Here is a 26,417-nt window from a genome sequence, read left to right as displayed (position 1 = left end):
AGAGGGCACAGAGAGCCCAGACTCTCAGGTCAATCCAGCATGCACACCAACCTAGGGAGAGGACAGCCCTCGGTGAAACCTGAAACGACCACTCAAGAGCCATGTGGGCCCAGGCAAGTCTTTTCTCTCTGAGCCTGGATCCCTGTCCACAGGGATTCATACCCGACTCTGACTGTTAAGATGAAAGAGATGACAGTATGGGGAAAGGGATGCTGGGGACACAAGGTTAGAGCCCGAGCAGGATTTAACCAGTGAGATGAGCAGGGCAGGCAGCCCGGGGTGGGCATGGCCCTGGGAAGGCACAGACTGGGGGGTTGTGAGTCATGGGCAGGGGCTGAATCAGGGCCTCTTTCTCCCACAGGTGCCAGGGTGACTCTGAGCAATGGGTGCCCTGCCATAAGGCCCCTGGCGGGACCTGTCGATGCCCAATCCAAGGCCTTGTTGAAGGTCAGAGCTATCGGTTCCGGGTGAGAGCCGTCAGCAGGCTCGGCAGCAGCCTCCCCTCTAAGGCCTCAGAGCCTGTTGTCATGAGGGACCATGTCGAAGCCCAGAAGATGAAAGGTAGGTACAGAGGTCCTGAAGGAACATTCTAGAACATCAGTCAGGCACACTCGGGACTTTCTCACACAGGAGACAGGTTGTACGGCCCCCACTCCAAGTCTATTCCCAACAGGGGAGACATGCCCAGCCTTCAGGAACCCCTATAATGATGGAGGAGACACAGTGCTGTCCTTAGCACTCCCTGACCTGAGGTAGAAGATGCAGCTAAGCTAGTCTGATGGAAGAAATACCAACTTGATCATAGCACCTTTCTCAGATGCCTTAAACCTGAAGGAGGAAAGCAGACCTGCCTCGGGAGCCCCAACTTGAGGGCACATAGTCCTGTAGCCCTGAGGAGTCAGTCTAACTTGGCTTTGCCTCCCAGCCCCACCACACCTGTGTCCGCCCCTGGCATATCACGTCTCCTCCCTGTGCCATTTGCTACAAGAGAACAGAGCTTTTCTTTGGCTTTAGGGCAGCAGTGTTCCACTTTGGACCCCTGAGAATCCTGGGGCCCAGAGAGGACCTACCTGAGTTCACACAGCGAGGGGCCAAAAGGCCAGGCCAGGGGCCCAAGAGGAACCCACACCCAGAGCAGGCAGGCCCTGGCCCGACCCCCACCTGCGCCCCCACACACCCATGTCCACTGCTTCTTCCCGATGTGTTCCATTCCCTTCTCCACCCTAGAGATTCCCTTTGATCTGGGAAACAAGATCACAGTCAACACAGACGATTTTGAAGGTAAGTGTGACTCCCCACGCTGCCACGAGACTCCAGCCTCCACTGCTTCTGGTGCCTCTGGGTCACAAGCGGGCAGAGGCGGAGCCAGCCCACGCGGGGGTGGGAAGGCGAGGCTTCTGGGGTCTAGTCGGAGGAACCCAGAGTTCTAGGTGACTGTCACCTGTTTGGCTGTCCCCTCATGGAGGAGGCAGCATATTGGGGGAGCCCAGGCAAGATGCGGGAGCCCTGGGTTCTGGCCTGGCTCGGCTGGCCCAGCTGTGTGGCCTGCAGCACGTTCCTGCCCCATCTCTGCACCCAGTTCCCTCCTCTATAAAATGAGGGGCTAAGATTAGGGGTCTCTGAGGACCCACCCATCTCTGCTCTGGATGACTCTGATTCCAGACTTTGTGACTCTCCCTTCACCCCCGACCAACGTCCGAGCTGGCGAGATCCGAGAGGCTTATGTGGTTCTGAGCTGGGAGGAGCCGAGGCCCAGGGGCAAATCCCCGCTGACGTACTCCCTGGAGAAGGTATGGACACCCAAGGGTCCCAACCCCAGGCTAGCCTGAGAAATAGACATGTTTAGGGCAGGGAGGTGCAGAGCTCAGGGAAGCGCTAAGAGACCCTGGCCCCCTGGGGAGGCCTCCAGAGATGGGATGAGACTACTGTGCCCCACACAGAGGAAGGGAGGGAGGGAGCTCGGCTGGTCCCCACAGGCAGGGTCACTGACCAGCTGCACTCACAGGGCATGTCGGGGAGCCCTGGGAGGTGGTTCTCGCTGAGGACAGAGCTGGGGCAGGTGTCCGGGGAGGGGGAGGCTGGCATGGAGTAGATTCCACAGTGCAGTGGAGGGAGGCAGCATGGCAGAGTGAACCAACGCAATTTTCTCTCCTTTGTCACAGTCAGTCATGGGCAGTGGCACCTGGGAGGCCATCAGCTCAGACACTCCAGTGAAATCCCCGAGATTCGCCCTCCTGGATCTGGAGAAAGGGAAGTCCTACATCTTCAGAGTGCGGGCGATGAACCAGTACGGCGTGAGCGATCCCTCAGAGCCCAGCGAGCCCATCGCCTTGACAGGAAAGCCAGGTACCTTTGGGAAGCCACACTGCCAGTTCCTGGGCTCAGCTCCCTAATGTTGCAGGGACAGAGCCCTGCCCACTTCCCCCACCCTGACCCCATCTACCTCCCATGAAGCTGAAAAGCAACATGGTCTCCAGCCTGTAAAGTTTCAGGACATCAGGAACTACATTTCTCTGGGCACGTGGTGCACAGAAGTAGGGACATTTTCCCCAGATCAACAATGCACAGGCTGCAGAATTCAGCTGGGTCCAGCTCAGAAGCCGAGTGCCAGCAACTGGTACCTCAATTCTCAAGGACCCAACCAGCACCCCAACCTGCCCTGTGCAGCCAAGAGTGAGCCTCCTGAGAACGCCCCCTGCCCATTAGGAGCTATCCCCCCAAGTCCTGGCTTCCTGGCTACAGCATGGCATGTGCGTGGCCAGCATGCTGACCCTAATGTCCTTACTGCCAAGGTCAGCATTGCCCCACTCCAGCTCCTTCCTGTATCTCCCCTATACCCAACCATCCTGGTTCTGCCTTCCTATGCCCCCCTCCCTCTTCTGAGGCTGGATTCTAGGGTCCTTTCCTATTTGATAAGATTAGACCAGAAGGTTCCCTGCAGCTGCCATCATCAACTAGTCCTTTAAGGAACCAGCTGCAGCTCTACCCAGCCAAGAAAAGTCTCATATACTGCATGCTCATTTCAGGAAGATTTCAAACCCTAGATTTGCTCTGTTTCGATCATTTAAAAAGAAAAAACTATTCATAGCAAGTGTGAATGGGTTGCTGGGCAAATAGTGTTTCCTTCCATTCTGGTCCAGTTAACATTTAGGCTTGATTCAGAGGCCTGGCCAGTGCGTGGTTTGTAACTGGATGTGGGCAACTCTGGACCACTAGCCAGCCTTAAGGCAAGGCTCTGGTCTGGTTCAGAGAATGAACGGGAAAGAGGCGGAGGGGAGGAAAAATGAAAAGGCTCGAGGTACCCTGGAGAGTGACCTGCAGAGAGGATTGAAAGCTCAGGAGTAGAGCGCTGTCGAGGAGAAAACAGAGCAAGTCAGGGGGCCAAAGCTTCAAGGAGTCCCACACTGGGGGACAAGAGAAGATGGGGAGCCACCAAAGGATTCATAAGGAGTTTGAATAAAGAGAAAAAGAAAAGATCCTATAGAACTTTAATACAATTAGGAAACAATACAGAAAAGGCAAAGGATATAGTTTCTAAATCAAGCACCCAATATTAGCCATCCCCTCGTGGGTAGAAGTCCACTCAAGCAGGATTGGCCCAGAGCAAGGCCCCAAAGCCTGCCATAAGTCTAAAGCATTTTCCAGTGGAGACCCACAGAAAAGGGTCAGAAACAACCAGACAAGCCCGGAAGGAAAAGAGCAAAATCAAAATCAAAAAAAAAAAAAAAAAAAAAAGAAAAGATCCTATACCTGTCTTTCCCTCTGTCCATCCATCCATTCATCCATTTGTCCATCCACTTGTCCATCCATCCATCCATCTATCCCTTCATCCATCTGTTCATCTGCTATTTACCCATCTAGCCAGCCAGCCAGACACCCATCCGTCGCTGCACATATGCAAGCATACACACACATGTCCATCTAACAAATCTTGGCAGTCCCTACTTCAAGGACTTAGTCTCAGGGGGTCATGAAAGTTAATAGAGAAGTTTCGGGAAGGGGAAGTCAAGTTTTCTAGAGAACAAAGATAAAGATTAAGGAAAACCATCAGATTTGGTGACTTGAGGGAGAGAGATTATAAGGATTAAGGAATAATGCTCTAATGAAGAAGTAGAGATATTTGGAGAAAAGAAGAGAAGGGACATTTAGAACACAAGAGAAGATTCTGGGACATACCACGGGCTTGTGAGGGAGCTACCAGAGCCCCACGGTGTGTCTGGACCCCTGACACCCTGATTGCTGTGAGGGCTGCTTCCCGCCTCCCCCCAACCCCTCCACCCCCCCCCCCCCCCCCCGCCCGTAGCTCTGCCACCGAGCATCACTCATCACCCTCACTCACCCACTTTTCTGTTTCTTAGCGACCCTGCCTCCTCCAGCTCAAGTTCAAGCTTTACGGGATACGCAGACCTCAGTGTCCCTGACCTGGGAGCCGGTGACAGAAGGCCCAGAGCTCCTGGGTTATTACATCTACTCCCGGGAGCCAGGGTCCTCTGAGTGGCAAACAGTTAACAACAAGCCCATCCAGGGCCACAAGTGAGTTCTCCGCCCCCCTCCCGCCCCTGGGCATCCTGGGAGAAGGGGGTGTAATAAGAGTGAAGTCCCCCGCTTCACAGTGTGGTGGTGGGCACCTGGCACGGTTCTGGGCAATTGTCTTATGTTGGGTCATTTAGTTCTCACTGCAAACCTATGCACTTAGGAATAGGATTTGTATTATCACTGTGCGGCCATGAAATTGATGAAACTGGAACACAGAGCAGTTAATTAACTTGTCAGAATTCCCCTGGCTAGCATGTGGAGGAACTGGGACTTGGCGTCTCTGGGAAAATGGCTGCTGAGGGCCTGCTCTCTGCAGCTGGAGATGACCGTCTCGGCCTGATTCCCCCAGGAGCTTAGAGAGAGAAGAGCGGCCGGGGGTGCCTGTTCAGGCTCCACACCCACCTCACTGTCCTGGCACCCCCCACTCACTGTGAGCCTGGGCTCCCTCCTCTGCAAACTGGGCATGAGGGGGCAGACTCCTGTCCCCCCACCTTCCCAGCACCCACTCCTCACTCAAAGCTTCATGGCCCTGGTGCTTGCAGGCCCAGGAGTCTCAAGGCTCCCAGGTCACGACTTCTCTCAATGCTGAGGCTCTGTGAGGTAGGGGTGGGGAGCTCAGCTGGCAACACCCCTCTCTTCTTTTCCATCACTGGCCAGGCCATTAGCTTGGGCTCCCCTCACCATAGGCCATGAGCCCCAAGATCATCTTACCCCAGAAAAAGGGAACACTGGTTCTTGGCACTTCATGGTCACCTGAGTGGGCTCGCTCGGAACTCGTCACTGCTGAGTTCCCAAGTTGGAGAATGATCAGGTTTTTTGACAGCTGTTACCCCTAAAATAACCCCTCCCCTACTTACATTCAATGTGCTTTGCTGGGGTGGAGGGGAGCAGGGGTTGAGGGAGAGTCATGAGAAGGGGGTGAAAATGTGGGGTGCACACACTGCGGGCATATCCAGAGCACCGGGCACATGTCTGCATGTCACCTGGCACACGTGTCATGGCAGAAGGAGGCTGAGCACCGCTGCCCAGGAGGGCTGCTGGGTGAGGCTGTGGAGAAAGCCTTGCCAGGCTGTGGGGGCCAGATCACCACCAGATCACGGGGCCCCACCAAGCCTGGCTCACGGGAGATGCTCAAGCAATGGCTGGATGGATGGACGGATAGATGGACAGACAGATGGACAGATGGGTGGGCTGTGTGCCAGACTCAGGAGACCAGGAGCTGTTCCCACAGACTGTGCACTCTGAGCATGCCGCTCTCCCTCTGGGGGAGCCCTTCCCTGCCTGTAAAGTGAAGAAATTGGACAGTCCCACTTCCAATGCTCTCCAAAGCAGGGGTAAGTGCAGCACCTTCTTTGGAGGGTGCCAGGCGAACGTCTGACTACATACCTTGTAGGGACAGGGAGCGCTGCACGAGAGGCTCTGCCCTCCCTACCATCAGCATCTCCGACCATCAGCACCACCGTTCTCTGTCATCAACAGGGGGTAGCCTGGGGTGTCACCCAGCCTCACCTGTCCTTGCGCAGCCTGAGCATTGCCCCCTCAGGTTTCGTCCTTCTCCTGAGGCCGGTGCCTGCTGGACACAGGTGTCCCTGCATGAGGTGTAAGTCCTCCAGGGTCCTGGGGTCAGCTAGCCCAGAGAAGCTCCCTGAGGAACAAGACTTACTACAGGAAGAGGCTGATAAATGAAAAAGGAGAAAGAATCTGCAGTCTGGGTTTTCACCTGCAGGGAAAGGATGAGAAGAACATTTTTCTCTAAGCCAGACTGTCTCTGTGTGTACCCAGATAAGAGTTCTCTTTGGGGGTCCTTTAAATGCTGCATTTTTTCATTGCATAGGGCAGATAATAAGAACCTTTTGTGTATCAAGGACAAGGCCCAAAGCCCTGAGGATGTACTGGGCAGTGCGGTCAGCTACCTGGCACCTGGGCCTTAGGCTGGCACCTTTCCCAGAGAATTGGCAATTAATGGTGGACTCTGGAAGAGCCACCTTCTTTTAAAACCTTGAGGACTTCATCCTCCAGGCTGTAGGCATTCCTTTAGAGGAAGGGTGATAACTCCAGGTAAGAACTGATCCGGGACCCTGAAATCCAACCACACCGGTGGCCACTAACTCCACACGGCTGTTCTAGAAAGTTCAGGAATGTCTCCCAGCCCTCCGGAAGTTCCCTGATGACTGCATGTTTTCGCCCAGGTTTTCGGTTCCTGGGCTGAGGAGCGGGAAGGAGTACGAGTTTTGCGTCAGGTCAGTGAGCGAGGCCGGAGTAGGTGAGAGCTCAGCCGCCACCAAGCCCATCAGGGTCAAGCAGGCTCTGGGTGAGTCCAGAGGGGCAGGTCCAGCCCGCGAGCCTCTGGGAGCAGCACTTCTTGAGGGTCCTATCCCAGAGGCTAGCAGGGCACCAGCCCTCTGAGGGGACCTGGGGCTGCCCCGATCACACTTTCTCTGGGGACAGAAGTAACATTAGTCTGGGGAGGCGTCAGGGTTACCAGCAGATGCCACTGGCTACCTTAGTACCCCAGGGCAGTGTGGTCCCCACAGGGGAGGTTTCCCTGGACCCCTTAGGGAGCAGCTCCCCTCTTCTCCTTGCCACCCCCCCTCCCCACAGCTACACCATCTGCCCCATATGACTTCATCCTGCTGAACTGTGGGAAAAATGACATGGTCATTGGATGGAAGCCCCCCAAGCGCTGTAGAGGTGGCAAGATCCTGGGCTACTTCCTGGACCAGCACGACTCGGAGGAGCTAGACTGGCACGCAGTCAATCAGCAGCTGGTCCCCAGCCACGTCTGCAAGGTGAGGCTGGGAGGGGCCAGCAGCCCACATCATGACATGTGAGGTGGAGACCGAGGTCACTGTCGGAAGGCTCTGAGCCCAAAGAGCCTTGATCGTCCATTTGACTGATCTTGCCTAAGCCCCAAGATCCCTATGCTGAGTCTCCCCACCTGCCACCCTACCCCTTCCTGCCTTGGCTTCACAGCATGTTCTGCTTTTCCAGGTCAGCAACCTTCGAGAAGGACACTTCTATGAGTTCCGGGCCCGGGCAGCAAACTGGGCAGGTGTGGGCGAGCTGTCAGCGCCCAGCAGTCTGTTTGAGTGTAAAGAGTGGACGATGCCCCAGCCAGGTGAGAGGCCGGGGGTGCTGGACTCCAATCACCTACATCCTCTCCCTCCCCAAACTGACCGGTGAGGTCACAGGAGCTCTGGGCATTCAAGCTCACTCATCTGACCACCAGGCCCCAGCTCCTTGTTCCAAATGACCCTGTAATCTCTTACACGGACACACTGTCTCAGCACTGATTCTGGCACAGACCAATCTCGAACCCTAAAGGTGCATTACCAGCATGACCAACATGCCCCGGGTTGCCTGGGATTTTCCAGGTTTTATCCTGAAAGTCTTATCTCCCAGGAACCCACTCAATCCCAGACAAACAGGGAAAGCTGTTCACACACAAGGCCCCTACACAAGCCCCTCACCCGCCCCCAGGAAGGTGGGGCCACAATCTTTCATCATCTGTTCAACTCAGCTCTGTTTTCAACACCAAACTTAACCAAAACGCTAGATGATTACTATGCATGATGCCTTAGACAACAATTATAAACAACTAGTTATTGGGCCCTAACTGTATACTGATACATGCCATAAATTATGTCATTAACACTCACAAGTACACTACATTACAAAAAATATTATTATTCCCCAGCTATTACAGATGGGGAGACAGGAACATGGAGGCTAAGTAACTTGGCCAGAGTCTCCAAAGCCACATGGGCTGAGCCGGCCAGCAGTGGCCACGCCTTCAGCCCCTGCACTAAACACTGAAGTGACAAAGGCCCCTTAAGGGATGGGATCAGGAGGGCCAGGGAGGCCTCTGGGAGCCAGGGATGCTAGACATATCTTGAGCCCCATCATGAGCTTTGTCGTGAAGCCTGGGCCCCCTCTCTACCCAGAGCAGGCACTGCCAGGCCTGGCTGTGAATGACAGGTTGACAAGCTTCTCACTCCCCAGTCGGCTCCCTGCCTGACTGTCCTGGGATCCGCTGGCTATCTGGTGGTGACCTGGCTGCCCAATTTGTGCTCAAATCCATCTCCCACAGGCCCCCCCTACGATGTGCGAGCATCCGAGGTGCGGGCCACCTCACTGATGCTGAAGTGGGAGCCCCCACTGTACACGGGAGCCGGGCCCATCACAGGCTACCGCATCAGTTTCCAGGAGGAAGGCTCTAAGCAATGGAAACCAGTCACTGCAGACCCCATCACTGGCACCCACCTGAGGGTAAGTGTCTGCCCCTTCATCCGCTGACCCACCCCTGAGCCTGCTACTGGACATGGCAGAACCACAAAACCTCAGAATCCAGATGACCCTCAGAGGTCACTGCCCTTACTCAGGGGCAGCAGGACCAGAGAGGGGGAGGGGCTTACCCAGGGTTACACAGCAAGTTGATACCAAGTATGGCCAACCTGTAGTCCTCACTGTCCCCACACTAGGCAGATTCCTCCCTAAAACCTCATGTACAATCAGCCAGGTATGTCAGCGTTAATACTCACAAGTACATTATTTATGAGAAATGCATGCACTTGGATATACCCATCTCTTGAGACAGGAATTTTGCTTCTAGATATGAATTATAGAGAATAGGAAGATATGCAAAGACCTGAGGTCAGTGATGCTCATTGTAGGAGTTTATAAAGACAAAAATGAGAAACAACTTCAATGCCCACCAGTAGGGGGTCTACTTAAAGAAATCATACTGTATCCGTAGAGTAGAAGCCTGTGGCAGCTAGTGTAAAGAGTACAGTAGCTTAAGGAATGTGTGGGAATGGCATAAAGAATAGGGTGGAGCTACTTGTATCATTGACATGAAAATACATCCATCCTATGTGGCTAAGAAAAAAAAGAATGTAGAGTAGCATAATATGTTAGATAATATATATATGTTAGATAATATATATGTTAGATATTGAACACATGCTTATGTTTCTTAATATTATATATTAATAAACATGTTTATTCATTTAACCTATAGCATATATTAACATATACATATGCAGATATGTTTCTTCATTTAAATGAGAAGCCAACTGTGAGCCTCTCTGGATCAATAAAAGACCCAGCAGCATCATTGGCTTAATCACCTGTGATGGTGGCTATACCTTCCTCCAGGTAGAAGAGGCAGGCACACACGATCCCCCCTGACATGACAATTCACAAATACCTGTTGGAGAACAAAGTGCCAGCTGAAGCACCCTGAGCAGACACAAACTTCCAGCGTAGAGGGTCCATGAGCACCCCAGACCATCCATGAGCACCTGACCCCCACCTGGGCCACTTTCACAGGCCGTGGCTCCCTCCACCCCCGAGGTGCAAGGACAGTTCTGGTGACGTTGGGTTAGATTGTCTGCAGCCCTAAGGTGTGTGTCTCCAGTGGAGTGTTCAGACCACACATCAGCACCCCATTAGCTGGCACCAAGAAGGGGAAAGCCCAACAGTGTGGGAAGAATAAGGTCTAACCCAGAACCCAGCGCATATCCCGTGTCTGCATGTCTATGAATATTTATTTTTAAAAGATTTATTTATTTATACAAAAACTGGGGTACAGGCCAGAAGCATGGGAGAGTAAGAGGATTCAGCAGAGACAGAGTGGGGAACAGAACAGGCAGACAGACCGAAAGCACCACACTGATAAAGACACGGGAGTCATGGAGCAGGCTGCACAAGGCAGGATGCTGCTGAGAGCAAGATCCTGGCCCTTTTTGTTGCTAGAATAATCATAGAGCATCAGCTACGTGCGTTAGGAGGACAAGGAGAAAAGGATGGTGAAACTCAGGAATGTCATCTAGGGCTTGGGGGACACAAGTCTGCTGACCATGTTATCAGCTTGATGACAAAGTGTAATCAGAACTAGACCCCAGGCCCCCGGCCACGGTCCTAATCTCATCAACAAGGCATTCCACTGATCAGATTCTGGGGTCTCCCTTGTCATACATCGGTCCTCAGCCCCCCAGGCGTTCCCGGTCATACCTCATGATGTATGAGTCAGGAGTAAGTTTATGCATCCGTCCTCAGCCCCCCGGGCGTTCCCAGTCATACCTCTTGATGCACACTCTTCCCAGAGTGATGAAGCTTTCTGCTCTTGATTGATATGAAAGGCACCTTGTAAGGTTTGGCTCATATGACTGTGACTGGACAGTTCTGACCTTTATATAGGAATGCAGAACTGCAGGTAACCATAATGGTGGCTGAATAGGCCACTTAAGTCTAGCAGCCACTTAAGTCTAGCAGACCCACAACTGCCGAGGGGAGCAGCGGGCGAGACAGGAGAGGTCTGCCGCGCCATGTCGATATCTCCCTGGCTGGCCGGGAATCGAACCCCCGCTGCAGAGGCTGTGGATAGCTTCACAGCACTGCGCTCAACCCCCTGCACCACCAAGGAGGCCCTACAAATATTTAAAGTGTAAATGGATTTTTACAGAATTGTTCCTTCTGGTTATCTTTAGGGGTGGGACTGCCCGGGGAACTTGAACCCTTCACTTTATATTCTTCCCTATTGTTTTAATAGTTCCCCCAACAAACATGTATTTCTTTAATAGTAAAAAAAAAAAAAAAATTTTTCATTTTGAAAAATAACATGAAGGCAGAATCAGGGAGGACAAGCTCCGGGCAGGGGGATGCTCTGAGAGCCTGCAGCTTCTCCTTCCCTGGGGCCAGGCCCCCCGTGGGAGAGCCAGCCAGCGCTGGGCCGCCAGCTGAGGGAGCGCGAGCAGTGAATGGCGGGTCCACCTCCTCACGTAGCCTGGCCCAGGCTGGACGGGCCAGCTCCTGACTTGGCACTGTTGCTGTGAGTGCATGGTTGGCTGACACCCACTCACCCAGTCACTCACTAAATACTTCTTGACACCTACTTAGTGCCAGGTCTGAACCAGGTTCTAGATGTGGTCACCGTCCTTGGGTGCCAGGCAATTAGAAACTTTGGTACAATGAAGGCGGGTCCGAGGGATTCAGGGAGAGCCCACCGAAGGTCAGAGACCCGTCCTGGAACCTGAGGGACCCGAGTGGATGGTCAAAGATGAGCTGGCATAGGTGCTGCAGGGAGGAGGGGAGGGTGGTTGGGGAGGAGGAGCAGGTGCTCCAGGCAGAGGGCTCAGCAAGGGCAAAGGCAGGGAGGCAGGAAACGAAGTGATGAATGTGGGGGTGTCATGGATGAAGGGGGCATAGAGAGGACAGGAGGTGAGGCCAGAGGAGGGAGACTTTTAGTACTAAACCTCACAATCTGAATTTTACCCCAAAGGCTGTACCCCAAAGGCTGCTGAAGGGTATAAGCACAATCATGATGGCGTCTTGGAAAGGCAGGCGGAGGGAAGAGACTCGGGGACAAGGGGCAGAGACATTATTTAGGGAACTTAGGCTAATCCAGGCGAATAAACACGAAGCGTGGGCCATGACAGGGACACAGCAGGAGGCGGCCACAGTCACGAAGTGTTAGGGAAATAAAGGGCAGAACACAGGGACACAGCAGGAGGCGGCCACAGTCAAGAAGTGTTAGGGAAATAAAGGGCAGAACTTGACAGTGAGATGTGCAGGACTGTCTGGGATGATGGATGGAGGGGGTGGGCCTAGGAAGGAAGAGGGATTTCCTGCTGGGAGGTAGGAGATGAGTCCAGCCCCGAGCAGGTGGCCTTCCAGGAGACCATCTGGGGGGAGACCATCTCATGGGGGAGACCATCCCAGGGTGGAGACCATCCCAGGGGGGAGACCAACCCAAAACTGGAACTCGGGGTCTGGAAATCAGGAGCGCTATGTCCATCTTGCCTGTCCACCACCACCCCCAGAACAGATTCCACCTTCCTGAGACTCCACCACCGAGTGGTTCCCCCAGTCCTATGGCCAGGATTGCAGGAGGGCTGAGTCTTTGCTCCGTGCTCACTGCACCCATCTCCTCCCCACCCCCAGGTGTCTGACTTGCAGATGGGGAAGACATACATGTTCCAAGTTCAGGCCATGAATTCAGCTGGTCCTGGGCAACCGTCCATGCCCACCGACCCCATACTCCTGGAGGACAAGCCAGGTAGGGGCAGCGCCGGCCAGCACACACTGCTGGGCTGTGCCCTGGAGTGTGTGCCAGGAGGCGCTCCGGAAGGGGGTCAGGAGCCTACAGATCTGCCACAGAAGGACAAACAGGACCCTGGGCCCTCCCGTCACTGGCCCCGCCTTTCCTAACCCATCCCCCGTTCCCATTTATTTCTACAGGATTCCCCAAGGTAGAAACGTAGCTTCACCTGACAACTTGACGGGCTCATCCATTCTTTCATAGGACACCTCCCGAAACTCACACAAGTCCCCATGGACACTTGAAACCCCCCCAGCTCCATCGAGATGCCACACTTGGCTTGGCCTGTCTTGCAGCCACGACTCCCGAGGCCCCCTCTGACCACACACACCAGATGCTGTGCTAGGTCCTTACCTGCCCTGGCCCCCCAACAAGAGTGAGCGAGGATCCTCGTCCCTCTCTAGAGCTATGTACTGTAGCTCAGAGAGCTTATCTGGCCAGGTTACAGCTACCATATGACAGCAGAGTGGTCAGGGAGGGCCTCTCTGAGGAGGTGACTTTTCAGTTGAGACGCCAGTGCTCAAAACACACAGCAGAGTCTGTGGTTTATTATTTTAGTCAAGTGCAGTGGGGCGTCACTGGGGGCCAAGCAAGGCAGGGGCATGACCTAGTTTACTGTTTATAAACATCTGGTGCCTCCCTTGATTCCTGCCCCCAGACGCCCCGGAGATCAAGGTTGGTGTGGATGAAGAGGGCTTTATCTACTTGGCTTTCGAAGCCCCCCAAGCCCCCGATGGCTCAGAGTTTCAATGGTCCAAGGACTACAAGGGCCCACCAGATCCCCAGAGGGTCAGGATTGAGGAGGAAGCAAACAAGTAAGGGGGCTGGGTGGGGGGTGCTGTGCACAACTAGCCCAGGGGTCCCAGATGCTGTCAGATGAGTTGGCAGTAGCTTTTAGGTAAGACCACCAGCAAGACCCAGAGATAACGGGCTTGGAGGGGCTGCCCAGCCTTTCACTGACAATGCTGGTTGCCACCCTGGGGGCTGGGGGATCTGTGTGCCTCCGTGCCAGTGCCTCTGGGGGACGCTCGGGACTTCTAGACTGGGTACCAGTGGCTGGGCCTTGCAAGGCTCCTGGGCTCAGTGTCCCCTGTCAGATGCCCCTTGACTCACTCCTCCATCCAGCCCTGCTTAGCACGAGGTAAAGCCAGGGGCTTCACAGGGCAAGGCAGCCAGCAAGTGGGCCCTGTGCCAGAGCCTGGCCAGTAGGGGTCATCAGCAATCCCAGGCCAGAGCTGCTCTGGGCAGAGGAACCCCCGGAGGCCTGAGCAGGCAGCTCAGTCTGCTTCCCAGCTTGGCCAGGATCTGGGGGTGTGGTCTGGGACTTCCAGAGTTCTCCTCATTCTGCCAGGTCCAAGGTCATCCTGAAAGAGCCCGACCTTGAGGATCTGGGCACCTACTCAGTGGTGGTCACTGATGCTGATGAAGACATCTCAGCGAGCCACACCCTGACTGAGGAAGGTAATTAATGCCCCTGCCCCATCCCCCAGAGAGACAAGCCCAGGTAGAGCCCCAAACACATGCCCCAGACTGGAGTCAGCAGCAACTTTCAGAGAAGTAGTCCCTCACCCACCCAATCAGCCAATCAATTAATAAGTATCTATTGAGCACCTGCCACAGGCCAGGCACTATCCTAGGCTCTGAACTCAGTGTGCAAAGGACTCAGGGTCTTCTAGGGGAAATGAGGCATAAACTCTACCCCTGCCAGTTCATCCATGTAACACATAATTTTTGAGCACCTACTGTGTGCCAGACACTCATACAGGCCCAAGGCTCAGTTTAGCAGATGAGAAAAGCCCACAGTGAAGCAGTTAGCGAAGATTCACTCTTCAGAACAACCCTAGAGACTTCTAAGACTGGAGTGTCCAGTGTGGGGCCAGGACCTTGGGGACAACAACAACATAGCACAGTTGACAAGCTGGTCTTGGACACCAGCGGGCCTGGGGGCTGAGGGGTGGTGATCATGCTCGCTCCACAGCACTGTGTGAGGACTAGTGAGAATGCACATAGTAGGCACTTCCCTGGGGGAGCTGGCACTTGATCTGGGACTGGCAAGACAGGAAGAGTGAACAATCTCCGGGTGGCCAGGAGCCACATCCTTCTGGGGTCTCAGAGTGCTCAGCCCTGTGTAGCAAGTCACCCCAAGTTGAGGCAAGACTCAGGATGACCCCCATCGACCCGCTGCCCAGGTATGTGATTCTTTTTGCTGTCTTCCCTGCCCCTCTCCGTACCAGAACTGAACAAGCTGAAGAAGTTGAGCCATGAGATCAGAAACCCGGGTAAGTTGTGCAGCCCAGCAACCGCAGGCAGCGCCGGCCAGGCCCACTGGGGTGTCCTGAGCAGAGCTGAGTCCTGCCACAGCCAGAAACTAGCCCACGGGCAGAGGATGAGGGTTCATGGGGCTGGAGTGTCCCAGAAAGGAAAAGAGCAGTCAGCAGGGAGCAAAGTAGGGGCGAGGGAGGGTGGCGCAGATGATTTCCTCCCCGACTTTGGGTCATCTAAACCTCCAGTTGTGTGCGTTCCCTGGGGCAGAGGGTCATAACTTGGGGGCACAATGGGATCACCCCACGAGTTTTCCAAAATCCCCAGACCCAGGTCATGCCCCAGATAAGTCAGAACCCGTGGGCCAGATCCTGACACTAGTGTTTTTGAAAGTCCTGGGGTCGGGTGCCCAGCCAGAGGGAGACGCACAGGCCCTCGGGATCAATTCAGTCTCCAGCTGAAACACAAAACCCTCTGGGACCCCACCCCAGGCCTGTCTCCCTCCACTCTCCAAGCACTTGGCACCGATTAAATGCCCGCGGTGCCTCCTTGGCGCTGGGCCGGGCAGGGGGGAGGGGAGCAGGGCGCTGCCCCACGGCCCCTTCCCGCCTCTGCTCCCAGTGGTCAAGCTCATCTCGGGCTGGAACGTGGACGTCCTGGAGCGAGGAGAGGTGCGGCTTTGGCTGCAAGTAGAAAAGTTATCTCCAGCGGCGGAGCTGCATCTAATCTTCAATGACAAGGAGATCTTCAGCTCCCCGGTAATTGGGGGCTCAGAAGCGCCAAGTGAGCTTCGGGGCCCCGAGGGTGACTTGGCGGGCCAGGGGTTCCCGGGCCGGCACCGCCCCCTAGCGGCCATTTCCGAAATTACCACATGCTGTGGCTGTCCCTGGCTTTGTGGCTGTGATGGGTGCTGGGGAGACTGGGACCCCTGGCTTTTAGTAGCGGGGAGCCGGGACAACCTAGGGAGGGGGCAGTGGCTTCCTGGGGAGGGGAGAGCGGGGCCAGGGACTCTCGATGCCGCCAGTGGGAGGAAAGCTCCCCCAACCAATTTTCCATGCTCCCCCACCCCACACAATTTTTGAACGTCCCACCAGGCTTTCTTCAGCTGAAAAGATCATGCGTGTAATTATCCAAGTGTAGGCCCTAACTCTGAGATAGAAATGCAAGTATTTTGGCACATTGAGTACAGTTTTATTTTATTTTTTTAGTCGCTTGCCTGTGCTCTTGCATTCATTTTCCTGTTCTTCAAGAGCTTTTGATCTTTTCACTTTTCTTACTTCTCTGAAATTCAGACCAACTCCTCATAAGTCGGGATAGCAGAGTGAGGTTGTGCCTGAGCACCTGCTATGAAATACATATTATCTTTATTTTTTTTCATGTTATGGTTGTGGTATCTCGTTGCTTTTTTGGAATCCGTGTAAATAGGTTTACTGGAGTGAACCCTAGGAGTTGTCCATCTGCAACTGTTTTTACTTGAAGACATGGTAATTCAATCTCACAAGAGATTCAGTCATGAGACCCTATTATTGTGATGGAAAAATGGAGTAAAATTAGGTGACTCCCTCAACTCGTACACACAAGTCAAGTCAAATAGCATAAAATCCTAAATGTGGACAATAAAACTGTTAGAACATGACAAAATGTAAATGAACATTCATTCTGGGCAGCAAGCACATAGGTGTTCTTATATTACCCTTTATAACTTTTACAGGGATTTTTTTGTTGTTACATTATAAAAGAAATTTTTTAAAAGCCCCAAAATATGACACAATGGGGATTGGAGGCTTATTATTAACTGCAATTAATCCAGGTACCTAAGACTTTCTTGTGCCTGTGGGTCTCTAGGAGTGTCCCCAGGCCCAGGTGTGTGGGTTGCCCCATCTATATAAGCAGCAGAGGCCTACGAGGGTCCCCTCCCCAGTCCTGAAGGTGTCTAACTACACTGTCACCAGCACCAGTCCAGTTTGCCCCAATGTGTGCCCCACATTCCCTATGATTCCCAAGGATGGGAAAAATATAGAAAAGATGCTAAGGATTTGTTCTCCCCAGAACCGCAAAATCAACTTCGAGCGAGAGAAGGGCCTGGTGGAAGTCATCATCCAGAATTTGTCTGAGGAAGACAAAGGGTCATACACGGCTCAGCTCCGGGATGGGAAAGCCAAAAACCAGATCACCCTGACGCTGGTGGATGACGGTCAGCCTGCCCTGCCCGCCCACCCACGCACCACCTCGGCGCCAGGCTCCAGGGCCTGCAGCCAGACCTTGCCTTCTGTCCATCTCTGACTTGCCTCCCTGTGTTTCACAGATTTTGACAAACTGCTGAGGAAGGCAGATGCTATGAGAAAAGAATGGAAGAGAAAACAGGGTAAGAGATGCTGGGGAAAATTCAAAAGTCCGGCCACCAGGCCAGTAGTCAGAGCTGGGGAATGTTGGCCTAGTGGGTTAAGAGATCCCCTCAGCCCTGCTGGGTCCTCCAGGAGGACCACCGAAATCCGAGCTAGGTCTCCCCTGGATTTTCCCACCCTGAAACTGAGCACCTCCTTAAGTACTGCACCCTACTAGGTGCCTCTCTGCTCCACCCAGCCCCGGTAAGGGCAGCATCTGAGGGGCCAGCAGTCTTTAGCTGCCCCTCCCCAGCTAGCTTCCCCTGTATCACCAGCAGGTGGCGCCCTGGCCAAACTGGCCTCTAACTGGGTGCATTTGTTTTGCATTCATAGGTCCCTATTTCCAGGAGTTTTTGCAGTGGAAGGTCACGGAGAACTGCGAAGTGCTGCTGACCTGCAAGGCAAATCCCCTTCCCTGTCTCCAGGCCTGCCCCCAGGCCCAGCAGCTGGTCCCCAGGGATGGCTATTCCTTGCCCAGCTCCCCCAAATCCCAATGCTTGGAAGTAGCCCCAGGGACTCTGTGTTTAACTAGAATACAAAGTCACCCCCTTGCAAAGTCCATGCTTCAATATTAGTGGTATCACATTGCTTTTCTCAAATAGTCATGTAAATAGGTCGTATTAGAGTGAACCGTGACTTGCCCACATGCAGGTATTTTCACTTCCATGGCAATTCAGTCTCAGGATTAGTGTAAGCTGGGTCCACCTTGAGCTACTATTGAAATACATGTTATTTCTGTCTCCCAGTGGCACCCAGAAGGGGTTCTGTGGGACCAGGTGATCAGGGAGCAAGTGAGGATTCGCTATGTTTAGGAAGATCCCCCGGTGTGTAATTTCATCTGCTTTACAATCATCAGTGAGATTGGCATTATTATCTCCACTGCATGGATAAGGACGAGTCTAGGACCCAGGCTTTAACCAATTCATTCTGACTCCAAAGTTGATGCTCCTTCTCAACACCTACAACCTCTTTAGATATCTGGTGGAAGAATGTGGTGGGGAAGCTGCTGTCCCAGAAGCATATCCATTCAGCAAATTCAAAGCACCTACTATGCACCAGACACTGCAAAGCACTGGGCATCCAAGAGCATAGAAGTCTTCTAGGAGACCATGGTCCAAGGCAGGATCATGGAAAACCTCCTTATGTGATCAAGACATGTGCAGGGAATTGATTGATCACCATGGGAACCACTCTGTGGTTCTTCAGGGGAGGCTTCCTGGAGGAGGTGGCATCCAACTCTTGTCTTTAAGCTGCACAGGCACTTACAAGGGAACATAAAGTATAGAAGAAAGCAGGTGGAAGAGGGAATACCATTAGAAAAAGATCAGAGTCCAGAAACCTGCAGAGAAGACATGGTGTGAGGAAGGATTTGGCTGAGTTGGGCTCATAAATTCTGATGACTTGAGTTCTCACTTAAAAAGATAAAGCCTGATAAAGTCTCATCAACCACCCCCCTCAGGTGACCAACACCAAGAAGGAGACCCAGTTCCAGTGGTTGTTCCAGAATACAAAGATACCAGATGGTCAGTACGACCCCGAGACTGGAGCTGCGCTTGTCTGCATCAAAGAGGTAAGTGCCGCTCTGGCCTCAGGGTCACACCCACCAGGCAGGGCCAGGAGCACCAGACTGAGAATCAGGAGCAGGGACAGGACAAAGATGCAGCAAGTAACGCACATCATTGAAGGGAGCTCTAAGAAGCTCATTGAGCAAGAAATATATTTCATGCACGATTTTTTAAATCAAAAGTAACACACACAAATAAAGGCCATAGAGGAAATGCCAAAATTTTAAATAAAGATGAGATCCATATGGCTTATATATTTTTTTCCTTTGGCTTAGACTCCAGTCCAAGTCCTTCCCTACGCCACTGGGCTGGTCACTGCCCCTCTCCAACCTCGATGTTCATCTGTGACGTGAGCAGGTCAAAAGGGACGCTCTGTCAAAGATTCCTTCCTGCCCTGACCCTACAGGGAGGGTGTCTGCATAGGAGGGAGGTCAGAGCAGAGCACCGGAGGCCTGGAGCTTGGGCCTCACCACCCTGGCGTGCAGAGGAGTGGATCCTGGTTAAGATAGAAACCCAAGGCTGCTCCTTTATTTTTTTTTAATTTAAGTAACATTGTACCCAAACAGCACCCACGTCTCAGGAGTTCATCACTGAGAATCAACGTGTCTACACCACTTGAAGCTCACTGCTAAGTCAGCTGTCCTTCACCAGACTGTAGTCCCCCGCTGTCCCAGTCCACTCACTGCCCCCCTCCTTCTGGTGACCGCTATGTGGTCTCACTGTCCAAAAGCTGATTTTTGTTTTATTTAGCCCATCTGTTTGTTTTCTCTGTGTACCACACGAGTGGAATCATATGGTGTTTGTCTTTCTCTGTCTGGCTTGAGGCTTGTTCTTCAACACGCTGCTGATTTCTGTGGCGTCACTGGGGGGCAGGGAAAATGAGCCAACACAGGTTTGCTAACTAAGGAGAGAATAACTAAGATTGTCAGCACAGTGCTTGCTCCCCACACTGGGCGTGGAGTCCAGGTGCCTCATACCCATCAGTGCAGAACATTCTGGCTTCCAGATCTTCTCTGCTCCTCACAGCAACTCTAGCATACAGCCAGGACAAGGATCATGCCCCCATTTTACAGATGAAGAAACTGAGGCACACGTTAAAAACTTTTACCAGAAATGTCGCCATTGTCCCGGGCAAAAGAAAGCACACTTCCTTTTAGAGAGGGCCAGAAGGGTCCCTCTCTCCAGGGGCCCCCAGGCAACAGGGCAGCTCAGGTGGGGGGGCGCCACTCTCAGACAAGCTGGACAAGGACAGCTGACTGTGCTGTGCTTCAGGCAGCTGCCTGTGAACCCAAAGGTGGGGTGCCTGCATCTACCCTCAACTCCCACGCCACTGCCAGGCCCAGACAAGCCCTGAGCTTGGGAATCAAAGGGCTGTGGAGCAGAAGCCTCGGCAATCGCTGGCTCCAGATGGTTAAACTGAGGCCCAAGGACTTGGGTCTTGCAGGGTCACACAGATGATGACGGGCAGACCTGGAGCCTGCTGGTTTGCTGTCCATCACTCCTGGGGCCTGTGCCAGCACCGCCCTCTCTCATTTTTTGTCTCAGATGTCCAAAGAGAATGAGGGGACTTACAGAGCAGTGGTTTCTGACGATCGAGGCGAGGACAATACCATATTGGACCTCACAAGTGAAGGTAGGAGCTGGCCACCTTAGCAATGGTTAGGAGAGCCTTGGGGGATCACACCAAACCCAGAGACCGATGACTGTGGGGTGAAGTTTGTGGGCCATGTCGCTTGGGTCAATCGCTGAATCCCCCAGTCTCCTTCCCCCACAAGCCAGGGATGTTGCCCTGTACCCTGCCCGAGAGCTCCGCCAGCCTTTCCCAAGGAGTGCTCTGCTCCAGACATGTCCCTAGGGGGGCCAGACGTCAGCTAACCATTTTTTCTGTCTCCTTCCAGCCCTGGATGCCGTCCTCACTGAGTTGGGCAGGATTAGTGGTAAGCAAGTCTCCTCTTTGCCCTGCCCTGCCCCGCCCCGCCCCCAGAGAGCCGCCAGGGGACCTCCAACCAGCCATGGCTACCAGGTGTAGGTTTAGTTCCAACCTCAGAGACTAGGGGAGAAGTTCTTGCTACCTCACAACACTTCATTCCCTCTTCCCCAGAGCAGGGACAAACTAGGTGACTCCAAACTATGCTGCCCAAAAGGCCCTGGGGAAAACTCACCCTTCTCCCATGTCTCCCCAGCCCTCTCTGCAGCCCCACTGAAAATCCAGGGGACTGAGGAGGGAATCCGGCTCTTCAGCAAAGTCAAATACTACAACATGGAGTACATGAAAACCACCTGGTACCACAAGTAGGTTGGCCTTGCCCTGGAGCCCTGGCCAGGCGGGGAGAGGCCAGCAACTGCCCAAGACTAGTCCCGAGGGGTTAGCAGAGAGTGGTCCTGCTATCCACAAAGGGAGTTGGGGATAGGGAACGGCTGTCAGACGTAGAAGGGAGACCCCAGGAAAGGTGGGAACCCTGGTAGATTCCCAGAATGTCCATGGCCACAGAAGGATCGTTGCTTAAGCAACTTCTGGTAACTGTGGGAGAGAATGACTCAGGGATGAGGGAGAACCAGGGCTTCAAGTGGGGTATGTGCCCTTGTGGGCCTCTGTAGCCTTTGCAAACTCAGGCAGTCACGCTAAGAGGCAGGGCAACAGAGGCCCCTGTGGGACTTGCAACTAACACTGGTCAGGGCTTGAGAGTAAGATGGATACCAGAGACCCAGCTGGGAGCTAAGCAACCCCAGAGAGCTGGAGAACAGAATTTTCTCCCAGTGCACCTCTTCATTTGCATGTCTCAGCCTCGTGGAGCAGCCATGACTGCCCCCGTTCTATGAAGAAGGCCAACTGACTTGGTCAAGTTTGTTGAATGAGTAAAAGCAAAACTGAGTTGAATTTCAGGACAACATGGCCCCTGCCCTAGTCAGAGTGTGTACGCCCTGTGACTAAGCTCAGAGGTATCACTTCTGCAACCCATCCCTGGGGAGATCTGGACTGGGTGGGTCCAAGGATGAAATTTGAGAAAGTGTATATGGCCTCTAAGGGCTGCGGGAAGAAACCCTGGAGGGTTTAGGATGAGGAGAACGAAGAGGGTTTAGGACTCCCGAAGGTGGAGAAGGAGGTGCAGGGCACTGACTCTGGAGCGCTGTTTCCTCTAAGACCCAGCCTGCTGGAGACGTCACAGGCAGACTGTGCAGAGCGTGGATGTGCCCAGATCTGGTGAATGACTTGATGAATGATGAGTGCATGGATTTTGATGGGGTGTCTCATGGATAGTCGCCGCCTTCTGCAGACAAAGCCCCAGGAGAGGCGTTTAGGGCAGGAGGCGCCTGTGACCCAGGGACAGCCAGCCTGTCCTGCGCGGCAGTGCTCAGGGGCTGAGTTTGTTCACCATTTCTCTGTCTCACATCCAGAGAGAAGCGCCTGGAGAGTGGTGACCGGGTGAGGGCTGGCACCACCCTGAATGAGATCTGGCTGCACATCCTGGACCCCAAAGACTCAGACAAGGGCAAATACACCCTGGAGATAGCTGCTGGGAAGGAAGTGCAACAGCTCTCAGTCGATCTCTCGGGGCAAGGTGAGCTGACCGCTGGTCTGTCCACAGAGAACTTTTCAGAAAACCCCATGATCTTCCTGAAGGACTTCCATGCCCTGCCCAACCCTGGCATCACCCCAGAGAATCCTGGAATGGGAAGAGAGAGTGCAGGGGCAGTCAGCCCTGAACCCTCTACCTGTGGGTCACAGGACAGTGGCCCTGACCTTCTCGTCTCCACGTTTCCTTTCTTGCAGCATTTGACGATGCCATGGATGAATACCAGAGACTGAAGTAAGTTTGCTCTGAATTTCTGAGCATGGATCACCGGCACCTCTTGGTGTGGCATGTTCTGTGTGCAAGACCCTTCCCAGGAGCCCCAGCCAGCTCCTCTTTTCCCTCTCACCCCCTCACCCCATGCTGACTGCACTGCCCTTTAACAAACGGAGCCCTGAGCCTTTTCCCCATTCTGTCTTTCAGGGCCGCGGCCTTCATCGAGAAGCGTGAGTACACTGAGTGTTGTTTTGTTTCTGGTTTTTGGGGTGGCTGCCCCAGGGGTTCATGTCTCCAAACAGGCTGCGAAGTCCTGTTTTCCCCATGAGGCCCGTGTGGCTCTGTGACTCTGACCTGGCTGGTAGCAGGGTGACGACAGACACCATCCATGGGACCAGAAAGTCAGGAGGCAGCTGGGATCAAGGCTGGGGGGGCGACTTCACAGCTGAAGCTGGTGCTGGCTCTTGGGGCATTGGGGCCTCATCGAATCCAGTCATGGCCCAAACCCAGAGTGACATATCCACAGCCTCCAAGCTGCCGGGGGAGGGCAGGGGCAGGGGCAGGCTGCCGCCAAGTCCACACATTTGGAGTTTTACCAGGTGTCCCCAGCCCGGTCTTCATCCCTGGTCCTAGGGTCCAGCTCTCCCATCTCACTGGCCCATCAGATCAGGAGGGGGGATTTTTCATGAGAGAAGACACCTGGCAGCAGAGCAGAGCCACACGTAACAGCCTGACAAGGCAGACTCTGAGAAACCCAGGAAAGAACTAAGAGGCGCCTAGCCTAGGGCCATCTGTGGGAGGGGGTCAGTCACCTTCCATGGCGTTGTGGCTCCTGAGTGTCCCTGCTGGGCAGGATACAGGCCCAGAGTCTGGAAAGGAGCTCTTGGGGGTTCAAGTAGCTGCATAAGAGGAGGCCCCTGCAGGGGGCACATCCCTGGGTGGGGAGAGCACAGCCTGGAACTCAGCTCAGCCTGCGGCAGCTGGGAGAAGCACCAGCCCACGGGGGGGGGGGGGGGGGGGGGGGGGAGCCCTCGCTGACATCCAGTCATTTACCCAACAAGAGCATCCCCTGCCATCCTGGAATGCTGTCTCCAGGACAGGACACCCCTCCAGGACCCTCAGAGGGGGAAGTGAATCCACCAGATGTGGTTGCTGGGGCTGTGGGATAAAGAGTCAGGGGCAGGGGTCAGTCGACCTGCTGGGAAGGGCCTGGAAACTCCTGCCTACAACAGTATCCGCCTCTGGGGCCTCCCCTCCCCCATTCAGGGTCATTCTCCCCCTGCTCCACTGGACACAACGTGGCCTTCAGACTCTGCACGTCCCAATCCGTGACGCAGGGCCTGTGCCACCCACCCTCTTGCCGACCAACTCCATTGCTTAATGGCCTCGCACATTCCTTTCTGCCTGTCGACAGGGGCCACCAGGTCCCCTCCTTGACCTGAGTCAGAGTGGCCCTGAGGCCCCACTATTCCCGGCCCCCTCTGCTCACTTCCCTGGCCCATGACCTAAGGTGGACACAACACACACTGCCCCCCTCAGTCCTTGAAGGGGCATCTGCCACAACAATGACCTCAAGTCCTCAACAGAAACACATACTATGCCCCATTCTGTTTACGAAGGCAAGGTAACATGTACTGCAGCCACAAAGATTTCCACCCAAAATGGTAGAAACATAAAAAAAAAGCTTGGCTTGAAAAGGAACTTAAGCTCTGTGGAACCCGCTTTGGGAACCAACCTCACAGGTGGTCTCGCTTTCCCTTCCAGATCGTGCCAAAGTGGTGAGGGGTCTGCCAGATGTGGCCACTATCATGGAAGACAAGGTACTGACCGTCCCCAGGCCTCAGCCAGCCATCCCACACGGCCCCCTGGCATGTCTATCAATGACCATGAACTGCTGGCACCGTGGACTCAAGCCAGAGGGGCTGGGCCACCAGCATCGGGTCAAGCGCCCACATGGCGGCTGCTGTCTGATGCCAGACCCGTGGGGTGCATCTCTCAGCTCTGCCCCCATCTCTCTAGGTGGCCCTCAAGGTCTTCTCCCAATGAACTTCCATTTCCACAGACTAGACAATCCCAAAAAGCCCTTTCCAGGCTGATATTACGCAAGTCTAGTGTTCTAGAGCATGCCAGCTGACATTTGTATGGTGCTTACTTTGTGCTGGGAACTACTCCATGTGTATTACACATTTTAACTTGTTTATCCATCAAGGCAACCACATGAGATAGGTGTTGTTACAAGTCATATTTTGTAACTGAGGAAACTGAGGTCCAGAGAGGTTAAGAGACTTGCCTGAGGTCACACAGCTTGAAGGGGCAGAGCTAAGACTCACCCGCCAGGGAGCCCAGTTCCAGAGTCTGAAGTCTGACCATGGTACTAGGGTGCTCTCATGAGAACTTGGAGAATTTTCAATTCACAAACCTCTGGATTGGATCAGTGTAACCTTATTTGCATGGCAAAAATCATCATGACACACATATAAACCGAAAAGCCTAAAGCAAAGTTCAGACCATTCCACGGCAGATGACTATTAGGGGAATCCTGGACTTCTAACTAGTTAGTATTTCCAGGGAAAAACTGAAGCCAGAAGATGCAGGGTCAAGTCAAATGTCTCTCCCTTTAGTAGTATCTCTTTATGGGCTACAATAAAAACACACATAATGAATTTATCACAAGGAGCAACTTGTACTGGGAACTCTCGGGGGGAGGGACAGTGGATGCCAAGGGTTATGACAAGGAGGTGACTAAGTGTTCCTTTCCTGTCCTTTCCAAAGACCCTGTGCCTGACCTGTGTCATCTCAGGTGACCCTGCCCCTGAGATCTCTTGGCTGAAGAATGACCAGCCTGTCGCCTTCCTTGACCGCTACCACATGGAGGTGAGGGGGTCAGAGGTCACCATCACCATCGAGAAGGTCAACACTGAGGACAGCGGGCGCTATGGCATCTTCGTCAAGAACAAGTACGGCTCGGAGACAGGCCAGGTCACCATCGGCGTGTTCAAGCACGGGGAAGAGCCCCAGGCGCTGAATAAGCTGTGACAGGTGCCTGCAGGCACAGCTCGGGTCTAGTCTGCATGCGCCAGTAGGGTCAACCCAGGGTCACAGCCTGGCACAGGCCATGGGGGTGGGCGGGGTGGGGGGGACAGGGGACGGGTGGGACCCAGTGCAGGAGGTCAGGTGGAGTGGACACACCTTGCTGGGGTCCCAGAGGCTACTGGGTTAGCAGCCGGGTCCACACCAGACTGGGGTTGGGAGACCGATATGCAGGACTCACTTTAACTCTAAACTCTGCTTTCTCATCCTGCATGTGCCAGGCTGAGGATGGCATCAGGGCAGGCCCCACCCTCAAGGAGGGTGAGACAGTAGGAGAGACAGACCTCGCTATGAATTACTCCAGGGCGAGGCAGATGATGAGGATGACAAAACAGGTCCACGTAAAGTGTCACTGGTGAGAGAGGAGGGAGACGTGTTTGTCCCAATGGGGGAGGGAGGGCTTTGAAACACCTTCAAGAAACTAGCAGAATCAGGGCAAAAGGAGTCTGGTTTGGTGATGGTGACAAGAGGACGTTTCAGACACGGGGCACAGTGACAGCAAAGGTAGGGAGGTGGGGTGATGCAGCCTAGGTCCCCTTGGAAGCCCAGCTAGAAGGGGTGACCTTAGGGACCCCCCCACAGCCCCAGGCTTTAGCCGGCTTGGCTCATGGGCTGGTCTTGCTTGATGACTCTCACTAAGGGACTGGGCATTCCAGTGCACTCCAATTCCCTTCTTTCTGGTAAGATTCAG

General features: G+C 53.9%; 1 protein-coding gene across 1 annotated transcript in view; it reads left to right on the top strand.

Moving 5' to 3' along the window:
* The window catches only part of MYOM3 (myomesin 3), a 42,196-nt gene extending 16,451 nt beyond the window's left edge, over positions 1-25,745 (top strand). Inside the window, exons 12-37 of the mRNA XM_037500222.1 lie at positions 362-561; positions 1,228-1,281; positions 1,663-1,790; positions 2,163-2,346; positions 4,359-4,533; positions 6,726-6,847; positions 7,138-7,325; positions 7,528-7,654; positions 8,627-8,805; positions 12,481-12,595; positions 13,296-13,452; positions 13,989-14,098; positions 14,872-14,916; positions 15,521-15,657; positions 16,949-17,093; positions 17,205-17,264; positions 17,617-17,684; positions 18,743-18,853; positions 20,394-20,481; positions 20,747-20,785; positions 21,032-21,140; positions 22,245-22,408; positions 22,621-22,657; positions 22,844-22,866; positions 24,401-24,456; positions 25,409-25,745. Coding sequence (XP_037356119.1) covers positions 362-561; positions 1,228-1,281; positions 1,663-1,790; positions 2,163-2,346; positions 4,359-4,533; positions 6,726-6,847; positions 7,138-7,325; positions 7,528-7,654; positions 8,627-8,805; positions 12,481-12,595; positions 13,296-13,452; positions 13,989-14,098; positions 14,872-14,916; positions 15,521-15,657; positions 16,949-17,093; positions 17,205-17,264; positions 17,617-17,684; positions 18,743-18,853; positions 20,394-20,481; positions 20,747-20,785; positions 21,032-21,140; positions 22,245-22,408; positions 22,621-22,657; positions 22,844-22,866; positions 24,401-24,456; positions 25,409-25,672 — 3,085 coding nt within the window. The 3' untranslated portion in view covers positions 25,673-25,745. The remainder of the gene's footprint in view (positions 1-361; positions 562-1,227; positions 1,282-1,662; positions 1,791-2,162; positions 2,347-4,358; positions 4,534-6,725; positions 6,848-7,137; positions 7,326-7,527; positions 7,655-8,626; positions 8,806-12,480; positions 12,596-13,295; positions 13,453-13,988; positions 14,099-14,871; positions 14,917-15,520; positions 15,658-16,948; positions 17,094-17,204; positions 17,265-17,616; positions 17,685-18,742; positions 18,854-20,393; positions 20,482-20,746; positions 20,786-21,031; positions 21,141-22,244; positions 22,409-22,620; positions 22,658-22,843; positions 22,867-24,400; positions 24,457-25,408) is intronic.
* The last annotated feature ends 672 nt before the right edge of the window (positions 25,746-26,417 follow it).

Source organism: Talpa occidentalis, unplaced genomic scaffold (genome assembly GCF_014898055.3).
Source record: "Talpa occidentalis isolate TD23 unplaced genomic scaffold, MPIMG_talOcc4v2.1 talOcc4.9, whole genome shotgun sequence".
Lineage (NCBI taxonomy): Eukaryota > Metazoa > Chordata > Mammalia > Eulipotyphla > Talpidae > Talpa > Talpa occidentalis.
The sequence above is the reverse complement of the archived record's forward strand: the minus strand, read 5'-3'. Positions and strand labels throughout refer to the sequence as shown.